At 38.5% G+C, this 15265-nt stretch overlaps 1 protein-coding gene across 1 annotated transcript in view; it reads right to left on the minus strand.

The window, feature by feature from the left end:
• Positions 1 to 416: 416 nt before the first annotated feature.
• The window catches only part of lgi2a (leucine-rich repeat LGI family, member 2a), a 16874-nt gene continuing 2025 nt past the window's right edge, over positions 417 to 15265 (minus strand). Inside the window, exons 3-8 of the mRNA XM_056462437.1 lie at positions 13324 to 13395; positions 10078 to 10149; positions 9923 to 9994; positions 7926 to 8095; positions 6175 to 6339; positions 417 to 6098 (exon numbers count right to left, since the gene is read on the minus strand). Of these exons, the coding sequence (XP_056318412.1) occupies positions 5281 to 6098; positions 6175 to 6339; positions 7926 to 8095; positions 9923 to 9994; positions 10078 to 10149; positions 13324 to 13395 (1369 nt within the window). The 3' untranslated portion in view covers positions 417 to 5280. The remainder of the gene's footprint in view (positions 6099 to 6174; positions 6340 to 7925; positions 8096 to 9922; positions 9995 to 10077; positions 10150 to 13323; positions 13396 to 15265) is intronic.

Consider the following 15265-nt stretch of genomic DNA (forward strand, 5'->3'; position numbering starts at 1 on the left):
CAGTAGGTCAGCAGTTTCTGAAATACTCAGACCAGCCCGTCTGGCACCATCAACCATGCAACGTTCAAAGTCACTTAAATCCCCTTTCTTCCCCATTCTGATGCTCAGTTTGAACTGCAGCAGATCGTCTTGACCATGCCTACACGCCTAAATGCATTGAGCTGCTGCCATGTGATTGGCTGATTAGAAATTTGCGTTAACGAGCAGTTGGACAGGTGTACCTAATAAAGTGGCCGGTGAGTGTATTCAATAACCAAGAGTGATATATTTTATAAATAGTATACATGTATAATAATAACTGAATTATGAATTAACAGTCAAATTAGTCAGTGTTCATAAGCATTTATTTACATTCGATTTTAAAAACAACAAATGAGAATAAAAACAAGTCAATGATTTACAAAATAACATTTTTTTGCATAAGATTAGGCTAAAATGGTATAAACAAGGACATGATGTGATCAAGTAAGTTTTTAATTAGCTTTTATAAGGTATTGAATATTAATAAGCTGTATATCATGCTTTTGCAGGCTCAATAATAATAAATTGGGTTGGTTTCTTCTTATCTTTCTGTATTCCAGCTTGCAAAGGACAACAATTCATCCTTTAACGCACTTGTTATCAAAGTCTGACATTCATTATGTATGTCAATAGTACTTAAACTAAAATAAAAAAGCTGTTTACATTCATTGCACCCAAAAAAAATCAGAAATTCAGCTTAACATTTGGTTTTAATGAGAAAGATTTAGTCATTTATAGATGATTTAAAGGTTTGTGCTTTTGAAAAATTCCCTGTATTGAAGCATTTTTCATTTGCAAAAGGCGAAAACAACTGCAAAAACTCGAATGACCACACAATCATAATTTACATCATAATTTGTTTCATTTTCCAATAATATGATTGCTCTTGACATTACAACTTAGGGTATGTTTACATGACATCAACGAAAAAGTTTATCTATTTAATGTTAATATACAGACGTAACGTAAAAAAATAAAGTATCCCCACAAATTATAACGATAAACGTAGTATTATGCAGTATTTTAAGTCAAAAACTGCCATGTAAACGCGCCCTTAGTCTTTGAGTGTATGAGAAATAATGTATAACTTCATTAAATAGTGAACAATGCAACCTAGGCTCATTCTGAAAATGTACCCTTGTATACCTTTCTGGAGAGCAAAAAATACGTCCCAGGAGCTACTTTTTTGCAGTTGGAGGTCGCTGTGTACGATTTTGACATCTCAAATTCCCCTTGCCAGTGGCATTCGCACTTACTGTTATCGCATAAATACACCAGAGCCCGCTGTTGACTGACTGACCGATTGACTGATCCACCCTCCTCCTCCTCTAAACCCAACCAACAGTGTTTTCAAAAGCACCGATTGACCCGCCCACCCCCTTCCTGAAACCCCACCCGACAGCGTTTTAAAAAGCAATCCAGAAAAAGAAAAGCCCTCGCCTGATTTTTACCAGGTTTTCAAATTTTACCACATTCTCACCCTGTTATTTACTTGTTTATTTCATTTTTTGGCTTCTGTTTTTGTCTTATCTGTGTTCTGGAACCGTTCTTCACCAGACTCAAACCCCGTCGTCGTAGTCAACTTCTCTCTGCGTCTCAAGTCTGGTAACAGCAGGAAAGCCGTCCATATGGAGGTTAGCAGTCAGCTGGTAAGCGTAAAAAAAGAATGGCGTCATGCCGCCCTGTAGTGTTCAATTTAAAGACGAAATGCAGCCATAGGTACTGCTGGCTACATAATTTGCGATCTCCAGAAATCTATATAGAGCTACGCTTTCACAATGAGCCTGTGTTGCAACAATGAGGTAAAAATATTCTTTAATGTCTCTAAAGATAACAGGACTGCATTTGTCACCTGTATCACTATTAGATCTGCATGCCTGCTCTGTAACTTGTATTTTTTTTACAATTATTTTTTATTTAATGTTGTTGCACCCATATCATGCATGGTTTGAAAGAGTTTTGAAAGGCTCTCGGAGTTACAGTATATGTCATTATGTTGAGTGATTTAGGTAGTTACAGGTGACAAGTGCAACTCTTTTTCTGCAGTCCATGCATCGTATGCTTGGCAGAAATGTCCAATGATTCAGTAGGGATGAGGAATTGTTATATATACTGTACAGTTGAAGTCAGAATTATTAGCCCCCCTGTATATTTTTTTCCTCAATTTCTAATTATAATAGTTTTAATAACTCATTTCTAATAACTGATTTCTTTTATCGTTGTCATGATAACAGTAGATAATATTTGACTAGATATTTTTCAAGATCCTAGTATTCAGCCTAAAGTGACATTTAAAGGCTTAACTAGGTTAATTAGGATAATTAGTTTACAGTTAGGGTAATTAGGTAAGTCATTGTATAACAGTGGTTTGTTCTGTAGACTATCCAAAACACAATATTGCTTGAGGGGGCTAATAATATTGACCTTAAAAGGGTTTCAGAAAAATTAAAAACTGCTTTTATTCTAGCCGAAATAAAACAAATAAGACTTTCTCCAGAAGAAAAAATATTATAGGAAATACTGTGAAAAATTCTTGAATCTGTTAAACATCATTTGGGAAATATTCGAATAAGAAGGGGCTAATCAGTTTGACTTCAACTGTGTGTAAAACTACACAGATGCATGATTTAATATGTATTACTGTGAACCTGATAATGCCAGATTACCTCCTTCTTCAAAAAACCCAAACTGCCTAACCCAGAAATGCCCAACGACCCAAGGAAGGGGTTGCTGACATGCCTCAAAGAGACAGTTCACCCTAAAATGAAAATTGGCTCATCATTTACTCACAATCCCTTACAATTGCTTCTGTTGAACACAAAAGAAAGTTATTCTGAAGAACAATGGAAAGCTAAATCTATATCGTTATAGCTGAGGTCTAAACTCTGCTGTTGTTTAACATTCAGAAACATATCTAGAATGACGTTATTGTTATCTTGTTATCTTGCTTTTTGTGTTTATCTTTAAAGTAGTATTTCTCAACCACGTTCCTGGAAGACCACCAGCTCTGCACATTTTCCTTAGATGTTTCACAATTTCAAGAATGCAGTGAACGGACTTGCGTTCTTATGGAGACTGGCCAAGTTACCCTCGGAAGAACGAACTCGGAAGACCGCGAGAACAGAGAACGCGTCCTGTGAGAAATGAGATGCTGCGTGCTTCCTGATGGTCACATGACCTTCACGGGTTTTTAAATGGAAAACTATTTAAACATTACAGCATTCAATCAAACATTTATTGTTTTTATACTCTGCATAAAGACGTTACAAATATACATTGCACAATAAAAATAAAATCGACCCTTAATGTGTTTATGCTTCTATTAAGATTTTCATGGTAATGTTTACTTTCACCATCTAATTTATGCCTGATTCGCTTGGGGCTTCAGCGTCAATGCTTGACAGAGGGCGTGTCTAAAGTTGGGGCTGACGTGATCGTCATAGCAACGCTTTCGTCGGCGCTTAAAGTTGAGAAAGTCCCAACTTCTGCAGCGAGCAAAGCGATTGGATTCCCAATGCAGTTCGGCAACGCCTGACGTCACCCATTCAAAGTGAATGGGAAGCGTTGAAGCTGATGCCCCTTGTGAACGGGGCGTTAAGGAAACTCCTGAGATAAATAAGTTACATCTCCAAACTTTAATAACAAATCTATATAAAATGCTACGCTTCCCACCTCCGTTATTCAGCCGCAATCACTTCTGGGACTTCTCGAGCGAGTTTTGCCCTCAAGTCTGCATCGGTGCGTCCTCGAAAGCAAGAATACATCCAGGAAGTTTCACGCGTCCTCCATTCTTGCGGTCTTAGGTTTTGGAACTGAACTTTGGCAGCTGATGATGACGTTACAAGAGAACAGGAGGACACAAGAACGCTGAAGAATGCATATTGAGAAACAGCCCATGTCTTCTTAACCAAACACACCTGATTGAGATCATCAGCTCATAAGCAGAGACTGAAAGACCTGTAATGGGTGTGACAAGCAAAGGATACATTCAAAACTGTCATGCACTGGCCTCAAATCCAGGTCTCTGGTAAGGAGACTGGTGAGTGGTATCACAGAGCCATAAGGTCAGATGGGTAAGGCCCAAACAAAACACTTTGGGTGCACTCACACTATCCTATCTGAACCGTGCCCAGGTGCGTTTCCCGGTTCGTTTGACAAGTGTGAGTGATCCGAATTGGGCCTAGGCGCGAGGTGTGGAAGAGGTGTGCCAGACCGTGGTTCAATTGGGCTTTGGCGTGGTACGCTTCTAGTGTAAGTGCAAAGCACGGTTGAACGTCAATTTTAAGGGACTGTTTGACATGGATTTATTAATCATTCTTACTGTTCAATGAACATGAATTGTCATAGTTTATTAGAGACGCAAACCCCTCTTTGCACGTCAGCTCCACCTTCAGCAAACCTCCTAATTCCTGCAGCACGAGGACTTTCATGATCATTTATAAGCGTCAAAAGTTGTGGATCTGTTCGGCAAAACATTTGACTGCGTGTCACTGCATCCCAAAAGACTAAAACAATATAACTAAAGCAATCTCCACTGTGCTGAGCCAGAATACTTCTCCTCCTGTTAAACTAAACAGTTGCATCATCGATGACATAAGCGTACTTCGGTTTAGAAGGTAAAGGTGCACAGTGCGGGCTGTCGGGGAAGAGGAAAGGGGGGACAACTGCACTTCAGCATGGTTCAAGGCAATCGTGCCTATTGAGACTATGTCCTCAGAGAGAGGATCCCGAAAACCTGGTAGCAAAACAGTTAATGAAGGTTCTTCTCCGATGAAGTATACACGGGGGTTCTTTAACAGAGTAACAAAAGGAAAGAAAACTCCATGAGCGGAGAAACAAGAAAGTACTAAACAATGATCAAGAGGCCAAGAGAACGCAAGGCAAACCCACAGTGTTCTGACTCCGAGAAAAAGTGAACACCTAAATACCCAGGCTGGAACAACAGGTGATTGAAATTAAGTAAATAAGGACACACAAGAAAAAACTAAAACAGGGAACACGAAGGGCAACGGAGACAAAGTGCAGGATGGTGACAAAAACATGCAGTATTGGTGGTCCCCCAGGAACCTGGTTGAGAAACACTGCTCACTATAACTCTATATAAACAAAGAAGTATTGTCCTTTGTGTTCAACAGAAGGAGGGCATTTACAAAACTTTCACACCACTCCAGTGTGAGCAAATGAGAAAGCAAATTGAAATTACTGGCCGAACTATCCCTTTAAACTCTGATATTGTCCTGCAGTTATTAAGTTGAACTCTCAAAGGCTCAAATCAATAATGATATGCTCAAAGATCTGTGTGCTGCCCTTAAAACTGGAGGCAAATATGAAGTCCCTCCGGTCGGTGGAGACCACGGTGAAGGAACGAGGAGCCTGGATGTAGACTTCCTTAAAACGCTCGAAAACCTTCTTCTCGGCATCCCACAGATAGATCTGCGAGAAGGTGTAGTCGCTTCCCAAAGCCAGGTAGTATCTCTCTTTGAAAGAAAACGGCTGCAGGATCATGGATCCTCTTGAAGGAATGGCCTGGACCTCGGAGAACTCCTTAGCCGTCCAATGCAAGACTTTGGAGTCGCCTATGTACCGGGTCATGGCAAGATAAAGGTCCTCCTTGATCCAAAACGCCTTGACGGCTACTACATCTTCCATATTCGGGATTTCCCCATGCAAAGTGAACTTCTGCGTGCTTCTGCTCCATTGGTAGATAACCGGAACCTGAGAACGACTTGCAAGAATAAGATGCGCTTTTCCATCCAAATTCACAAATTCTGCGTCCGTATCTCGAAACCATTCATGAAGAGACTGGTAGGAGTAAAACCCCTTGTCATTCCATTTGTACAAAGTAGACAAACCGGCCTTCGAGCTGTCGGCGATGATGAAGAACCAGTCGTTTCCGATCTGAAAGGCTTCAATGTCATTAGGCTTGGAGATCTTTGACACTTCAATGTCTTGAAACTTTGAGAACTTGCTTTGGTCCTCATCAAACTTGTAGATGTGAGAGCCCCCGAAGAGTTGGGCGACGATGACGAAGACCTCGTTCTGGATGATCACAGATTTGCAGCCAACAATGGACTGACCTGAGATTAGGAGAAAGCACATTGCATTAGGTTTGATCAATTGTTGATAATGGGTTTTAATTTCTGTGAGTTGCACCTGTGATGTTGTCGTATGTCCTGAAGTTCATCTCAATGTGGTCCCATTGGAGCACCATGCAGCTCTCTGCATTGGGAGCCGCGATGCCTACGTATACATCATTCTTGTGGGAAAACGTGTCCACAGACAGGGACTCCGTAGGAACAGAGTGGAGGGGAATGAAATCTGGGTGATATATGGTAAAATTTGGATTGGTAACTCTCAAAAGCCCAAAGATGTACCCAAGAGAGGTATTCTTTGCAAACAGTCAATGAAATGCTTCCAAACTGTGCAGTTTTGTAAGGTTAGACTTACATCTGGAAATTATAAGGTAAAATTTGTATTAGTAACTCTCGAAAGTCTTAAAATAAGTACCCTCACTCACTCACCAGTGTTGCCAGATGTACGATATCTATCGTATTTGTACGATAATTTCGACCTCTATACGATGTACGATCAACAATGAGAAAAATCCTATAATGTGCGATAATTTCAGAATTTTATGGCATTTAAAAGTAATTTCATTGTAATCTTCGGGCTTCTTTACTTATTGATCTAGCTGCATCTTTTCTGTCCTGTCTGTGAGGAGAAGGTGGAGTTTGGCACGTTTTCTATCTCATCTTATGTTACCTCTTCTCAGCCAATCAACATGGAGAATGGCTCTCTTCTGCTGCGCGTGCCCGTGGTTGGGTCAGTGGTTTTCAGTTTGAGGTCGATCTTTTAAGCAATAATGTTAAAACAATTAGTGCAGTAAAGAAAGGTGAGGAGGACAGGGGAGTTTTCCCTTGATGTTCTCGTTTTTCCCCAGAGTTAACCTCATCAAAACAAAGCATGCACACCTCAGAGTGTGTTAAAAATTCGGGAGGGTGCACTGCTTTCAAGCCAACCAGCACTATTTTGCAGTCCATGACGGCATCCAATTTGTAAAGCAAAATGAATCCCTCAACATCTGGCAACATGCAACATTCTATGACAGCAACTCAGAGGTGAAGTTTGAACCTTCTCACTAAGGTATGCCTAGTTTTTTTAACGTATTGTGGTAATTTGCACGTTGTGTCAAAACGCTATGTGTCTAGATCAGGGATCACCAAACTTGTTCCTGGAGGTCCGGTGTCCTGAAGATTTTGGCTCCAACCCTAATCAAACACACCTGAACAAGCTAATCAAGGTCTTACTAGGTATACTTGAAACACCCAGGCAGGTGTGTTGAGGCAAGTTGGAGCTGAAACCCTGCAGGGCACCGGACCTCCAGGAACAAGATTGGTGATCCCTGGTCTAGATAATAGCTGTATACTCTCCGTTTGACTCATGTACGATAATCTTTCTTCAAATAAGATAATTTTGAGGTTCTGGTACGATACTTTGACATTTCCAATCTGGCAACACTGTCACTCACTCACTATCCTTCGGCTTAGTCCCTGATTTATCAGGGGCCCCCACACCAGAATGAAACGCCAATTACTCCGACATAGGTTTTATGCGGTGGATGCTTAACCCAAGGAAAGTATTTTTGGAAAATTTCAAGGAAATATTCAATTTGAATAGATAATTACTTGAAAAAGAAAGTCTTGAATCTATTTATCAGTTGTTGATTGGATAATGGAAAGTACGCGTCACTCAAAAGTGGATGTGTGTCTAGCTGTCTAATCTGTCTACACCATTAACTCTTATTTTTTTCATGCATTTTATTACTTTTGGAGAACTTAATGTGATGCAAAGCCAGTGAAGAGGGGCACAAACACAATGCCAAAGCTGCACGTTTATTGACAAACCTGTAGAGATGCACTCGTTATGCAAGCTGGCCATGTCATTGAGCCGTTTGCCCTTCATCTCCTCAGGACCGGCGCAGAGGACGTCTGAAACAGTGGCGTTCGTGCTCTTCAGCCACATCATCAGCCACTTCGCCCGGCAGTCACACTCGAACACATTACCTCTCAGGTCTCTGCAGAGAAATATTTGGCTAAATCAACCAAAAGCTAAATGTTTATATTATAGTGCACAGTTATTAACATGTTTGACTCTTCTAAATCATGAAAATACCATAATATTCATTCATTTTTCTTCAGCTTAGTCTCCTATTTATCAAGGGGTTGCCAGAGTGAAATGAACCGCCAACTATTCTGGCATATGTTTTACGCAGCGGGTGCCCTTCCAGCCTCAACCCAGTACTGGGAAACACCCATACACTCTCACATTCACATATACTCATACACTAAGGCTAATTTTGTTTACCCAATTCCCCTATAGTGCAGGTCTTTGGACAGTGGGGGAATTCGGAGAACCGGGAGGAAACTCACAGCAACACGGGAAGAACATGCAAACTTCACACAGAAATGCCAACTGGCCCAGCCAGGACTCGAACCAGTGACCTTCTTGCTGTTAGGCGACAGTGCTAACCACAGAGCCACCATTCCGCCAATATCATAATATGTTTGCGGATATTTAAGAATCGTGCTAAATGAACATACTTGTTTATCTGAAAAGCAAAGTTATTCTGCTTTGTTAATCTGTACAAATGTCTGTCTTTGTTTTGAACTCTATAACCAGCCCACTGCCAGTTTAACCAATTATATTTAGCACTCCAGTTTGCATTGGTGGGGAAAACGGTGTATTTTATTTCAGTCATGAAGGTTGTTTCAATGTATGTGGACGCAGCCCAAAAATACAGTAGCAACCTTCCAAATGAGATGCAGATTCAGAGTTCTAAAAATGCACATGAGGGGGTTTTAAATGAGCAAACAATACAAATGTAAATATTAGCAGAGCAGCAATTTTCAGGCATGCTTGCAATCAGAACGTTTTATGTACAGCTTATAAATGATAAAACTCTAACAGCCAGTTATTGAAATACTAAGGGTGTGCATAATTTGTGAAGAAGACCACTGCTTTATGTCAATCCCTCTTTTTAAAGATCATTTAAATATAATGACTTCTTGAAAACAACTGATTATACAATCAGGGGGGGCTTAATTTGATAGATTACACTAGCTGGCTTCACTGGTCGAATGCACACTGGGGACACCTGCTGGCTACAAAGGAGCAATGCTAAATGAATAATGTTTTGAATTTGGACTGCAATACCTACTTCAACCACTAGGTGTCAATCCTTTAACCTCCTAGGGCTTAGTGGCCACATACGTGTACAGCACATTAGCTCTTAAGTGGCTATTTAAAATACTTTGAATGTTTTATATTTTGTTACAGACATAAAGTGTCATCCTGCAACTGTTTTGCAGCATATGAAATGTCCCAAACCCTATGTTTGTGTCCAAAATTATTTATTTTTTTATTTTTTGTAGTCAAAACATGTTCAAAAAAATATGTGTGTTATTAATGCATTAAAAAACAGTCAGGAAAAAGTGTTTTATGGAAATTCGGACCACGTGTCCACATATATGGACATCATTTTTCAAGATGATACTTATTCTAATTATTCATTATTCTATTTAGGTTCCAATAAGCCCAAATAGTAAAGAGAAATAAAAAATGCATGCAAAAAACAGCTTGGGCCTTAAGAGGATACACTAAATGATTTCTGAAAAACACTTCTGACCACATATGTGCCAGATCGATACCCAAAACACACTTGCAGCCAATCAGCTGTCTAGAAACTGCAGCGAAGACATCATAAAGCAAGTCTTGTTGGGTTATGTGTTTGTTTTGGTGATTTCAAAATATTATCGTAATTCAGCAAAAATCAAGATCAAATCATTTACAATATAATACTACTACAATATAATTATTGCTAAGTAAGCATTTGCAGACTCACAGCTCTATCAAAGAGTCCAGATCGATGAATAACTCTCTGGGCAAAGCTTTAATGTTGTTGTTTGCCAGCGACCTGTTAAAAAAAACAAAAAACAAAGCAACATTTTAGACAATTCAAGTCATATTACTATTTATTATAATTAATAAACAACATACAGGTGAGTCAAATCCCGAAGTCCTCTGAAGGAGTATTTTGATGTCGTCTCAATCTTGTTGTTTTCTATAAACCTACAGAATGGAGAGCAAATTAAGAGTAAATGTTGATGGTCAGTTGATATAAAAATGAAAGAGGATAATTACCTGAGTAATCGTCATGCTCCAGAATAAAAAAACACATTCATTTCCCCCATATAGAAACAATATGTAAAAATAACTTTAAAGACAGTAGTGTTGTGAGCTCTGAGTTCATTAATGACTTTTATATCCACTTGTTTGCATTAATTCAAGTTGTTTATAAAATGTGTTTAATAGCAGAATTTTGCAGAAAAACTACATTACCCATGATGCTGTGCAGAAACTCCACCAATCAGAGTTACAGCAAGCAACTCAGTGCAACACTACAAATAACAGAATTAAGTCTTTGGAAATATTTAAATATGTGTATGTATGTGCATAATTTGCGATTGTTTTTTTACTTTGAATACTGTTTGTCTACAGATACAACCAACAACTTCATGTTCAATTTAAAGGTGCAGTATGTAAGTTTGACACCCAGTGGTTGAACTAGATATTGCACTAGATATTGCCAGATTGAGGACAGGAGCGAGTGATTTAAACCGTGCTCTAAAAAAAAAAGCAACGGCACCTGATCGAAGGGATATTCACCATATTAAAAGGAGTTTTTGTCCTAATCAACACCTCGAACTGATATATTAGAAACAGCTTCTATTTCTCACAGCTGAACAACAGAAAACTGACAATGATCACCTCAGGTACAGCTCATGTGCTTTATTCAGTGTTAAATGCTAACAATGTGAGTTTGAATGCCATTTTACATGACATTTATTGCCATATACTGAAAGCAGCAGCAGATAGTTCAGCTCAGATCCAGAAAATAAAATAAACAGTTTGAAACTGTACTTCAGAACTGTGACTCAGTGTAAGCCAAAACATATCAGTGATTCATCATGTACATTTGATAATGTTAGAGAGGTTTAATATGTATTAATTAGATTATAAACCTCACCATATCGTGAGCGAGTGCATATTCTGTTCTTCTAAATGGCTGTATTTAATTTCTGTCGTGTTTCGTCTGGTGCAAACAGCCCAATTGCTCATCACTGCATATATCATCATGTAACGTGTTGTTAGGACACACGGTTGCAATGCATCCTGCTAACCTAATGTTTACACTCGTAATATTTATATCGTTTGCTAATTAATAACCTTATGTGGAACTGAATCTGCGTCTCATTTCAGAGTCTGCTACTGTCCACCAGAAGTCGCATTTCGGTCACGAATGCATGCTTTAAGAGTCTTCCTGAATGAATAAATGAAATATGTGGTTTTTCACCAAGTCAACCCGGGGTGCTGAAATATAACTGGCTAAACTGGTATTGGGTGGGTTAAAATTACCAAAACAAAGGCACAGAAAACACATTTTCAAAGCAGAATATCTGACTTCAGCATTGTTTTTTAGATAAACAAGAATGTTCACTGAGCATGTTTCTGAATATCTGCAAACATATTATGGTGTTTTTATGCTTTAGAAGAGTCAAAAACTGACATACAGCACAAAAGTTTTACATTTTTCAGTTTGTGTCATTCACAATGCATCATGGGATTGAAGTTCTTTATATCATTTAAGGCAGGGGTCACCAATCTTGTTCCTGGAGGGCCAGTGTCCTGCAGATTTTAGCTCCAACCCTAATCAAACAATGAGTTAATCAAGGTCTTACTAGGTATACTTGAAACACCCAGCCAGGTGTGTTGAGGCAAGTTGGAGCTAAACCCTGCAGGGACACCGGCCCTCCAGGACCGAGATTGGTGACCCCTGATTTAAGGTATCAAGTATCTTCATATTTGTTGTGATTTTTAGTATACGTCTGTTTCGGATAATAGTTTGTATTGTTGTAATTCTTGATTGGTTGGTCAATGCCAAAAAATACTTTAAATAATGAAACTTTTTACAAATCTCTATGTGAAAAAAGAGTGAAAAAATATTTCCACAATCAACAGCAACTAATGTACTCAACCACTGATAAAGAAAGGGTAACGCTTTATTCTGATGGTCCATTTGAGTATTAGTCAACTGTCTGCTTAATATCTGTTAATATCTGCAGTCCAACTCGCTCTTTATCCAACTCGCTCTTTAAGATCTCAAAACTCAGGGCTTCTGGTAGTACCTAGAATAGCAAAGTCGAGTAAAGGAGGTCGAGCCTTCTCATTTATAGCTCCTAAACTCTGGAATAGCCTTCCTGATAATGTCCGAGGCTCAGACACACTCTCCCAATTCAATACTAGATTAAAGACCTATCTGCTTAGTAAAGCGTACACTCAGTGCACCACTTAGCGGGCTTCCACACAGGTTTCTGCACCTTGTTTATATACACTATGAACAGCAGCTACGCTAATTATTCTCTTTATTCTCCATTTCCATCTGGGGATACTCTTCCTGAGGCCTTCAGACTATGCAGAGTCACTGATTTGATTCAAGATCAACGACGAGATGATCCCAAGGTTTCCATAATCCTGGACCGGGCCGTATCCTGAGCAGCTACTGTGGTGGTCATGGAGGAGTGGAGAACATGAGACTGATTCCTGTGACGCTTTAGAGACAGACGAGTCTTCGCTGAGGCCAGCTTCCAGCCTCCGCCGCTGAGACTGCAGCTCTGCACAAGACGTTTGGCCAGCGGAGAAATTAAAATGGTCGTGCCCAACTGAGCCTGGTTTCTCTCAAGGTTTTTTTTTCTTCACTTTCGCCTATTAGTGAAGTTTTTTTTCCCTCTCCGCTGTCGCCACTGGCTTGCATGGTTCGGGATCTGTAGAGCTGCGCATTGATAGATTTGCTCTTCAGTATTTGGACTCTCAGTAGTGATTATTAAACCTAACTAAACCGAACAGTCTACTTATAATCTAATGAGAATTAGTAGGCATGTAGATGCAATGTAACTTAACAAACGGACCATCAAAATAAAGTGTGACCAAAGAAAGAAAAGCATTTAAACTTGAAAAGAAATGATAAATAGTACTCAATTGAATTTGCTGAGAAGGATTTTACAAGAATAAATTCAGATTGAAGGAATGTGAGCTTATAATTTAATATGCAAACACATGAAATCTTTAAAACAAATCTTTCTCTCTCATAAACCAATGCTTAAACATGCTTAAATATATATACACACTAATATCTGCAAATACTGATTCATAATAGTAATAAAAATATCATGGCAGAGAACTTACAGGTACTCCAGGTGTGGAAGGCCAGAAAAGGCATCGTCCCTTATTGTTGTGAGGGCATTTGAGTTCAGCAACCTGCTCGAACATACAGCACCAATTATTAACAACATAAAAAGAATCAGAACTTCATTCATTATCCTTCAGCTTAGTCTCTATTACAGAGGTCGCCACAGTGGAATGAACCACCAACTATTCGGGCATATGTTTTACGCAGCGGATGCCCTTCCAGCTTTGGGAAACACCCATACACACTCATTCACTCATACACTACAGCCAATTTAGTTCATCACCTATACCAGGGGTCACCAAACTTGTTCCTGGAGGGCCGGTGTCCTGCAGATTTTTAGCTCCAACCCTAATCAAACACACCTGAACAAGCTAATCAAGGTCTTACTAGGTATGCTTGAAACACCCAGGCAGCTGTGTTGAGGCAAGTTGGAGCTAAACCTTGCAGGGACACCGGCCCTCCTGGACCGAGATTGGTGACCCCTGACCTATACTGTACTGCAGGAGGAAACCCACACCAACATGGGGAGAACATGCAAACAGTGCTAACCACGGACCCACCGTGTATATATATATATATATATATATATATATTTTTTTTTTTTTTTTTTTTTTTTAATGCAGTGCTATTTAAATGCAGATATTAAATGCAGAGATGTTCAATGCACACAGATAAAATGCCCTCTCTCTCTCTCACACTCACACACACACACACACACACACACACACACACACACACACACACAGTGATCTCTCCATATCTCTACGTCGGAGTATTAAATCGCTGACATCCTGCATTACGTCAATGACAGCATGGAAAAAGTCACTGTGTTCTCAGTGTCAGAAAGGGAACAGGAGGATAACTGGCACTATTTGGGGGCAAAATATGTTCCCTTACTTTTTAAATAGCTAAATTAAAGGCCTTCCTATTTGTCAAATGTCACCTCTTCAGGTGTTCAGTTGAGGAGTACACTATAATCTAATGCAAACAGCTCTTCAACTAATGACTGAACGCACTTCTTTAAAGCCAAAATAATATTTGTTGTTACATTAATATTCCTCTGATATTTAGTGCTAAATAGTTTAACCATAATATAATGCTAGAAACCATCACACACATTTTTAAAGCTTCAAAAGTCTGCAGATCCATCAAAACACAAATATACTCTAATAATAATAAAATCAATAAGAATTTAAAAATTATTTTTGGCATTTGAACTACGATCTTCATAACATTTGTGTGGACTTTGGTACATTTTATGCATCATTAAATTATTAATTGTTATTATCATTAAATTATTATAGAGTTTTTGGTGGATGTGAATGATTTAGTGTAAAGAGCAGTGTTAAGATTTTAGAAAAAAAAATGTTTTCTATCCTAAATGTAAATGTATCAGAACTATCTTAATTCATTGGTTGTCATTGGTTTTGGTACATTTTATGGTGCAGTCTTATGTTGCACAAGTGTATTTGTGGGGATAGCTAAAAACAAATAAGCCAAAATTATATATATATATGATAATGATATGATAATGAGATATATATATATATATATATATATATATATATATATATATATATATATATAATCGAGTCAAAATTATAGGTTTTTATTTTGTGCCAAAAAAAAGAATTAAAATATAAAGTAAACATCATGCTCCATGAAAACAACTCACAAATGTCCTACTGTAAATATATCAAAACTCATTTTTGATTAGAAATATGCATTGCTAAGCACTTGATTTAGACAAAATTAAAGTTGAATTTGTCAGTGTTTAGATTTTTCTAACCCTCAGATTTCCGATATTAAAATTGTTATATCTCTGCCAAATAGTTTACAATCTTAACAAACACATACATGATGGAAAGCATATTTTATTCATTTTTTACTGAAAGAAATAAACACTTAAAATTGATTTTGTGGTCACGAATATAAATA

The sequence above is a fragment of the Danio aesculapii genome, chromosome 7 (assembly GCF_903798145.1).
Source record: "Danio aesculapii chromosome 7, fDanAes4.1, whole genome shotgun sequence".
Lineage (NCBI taxonomy): Eukaryota > Metazoa > Chordata > Actinopteri > Cypriniformes > Danionidae > Danio > Danio aesculapii.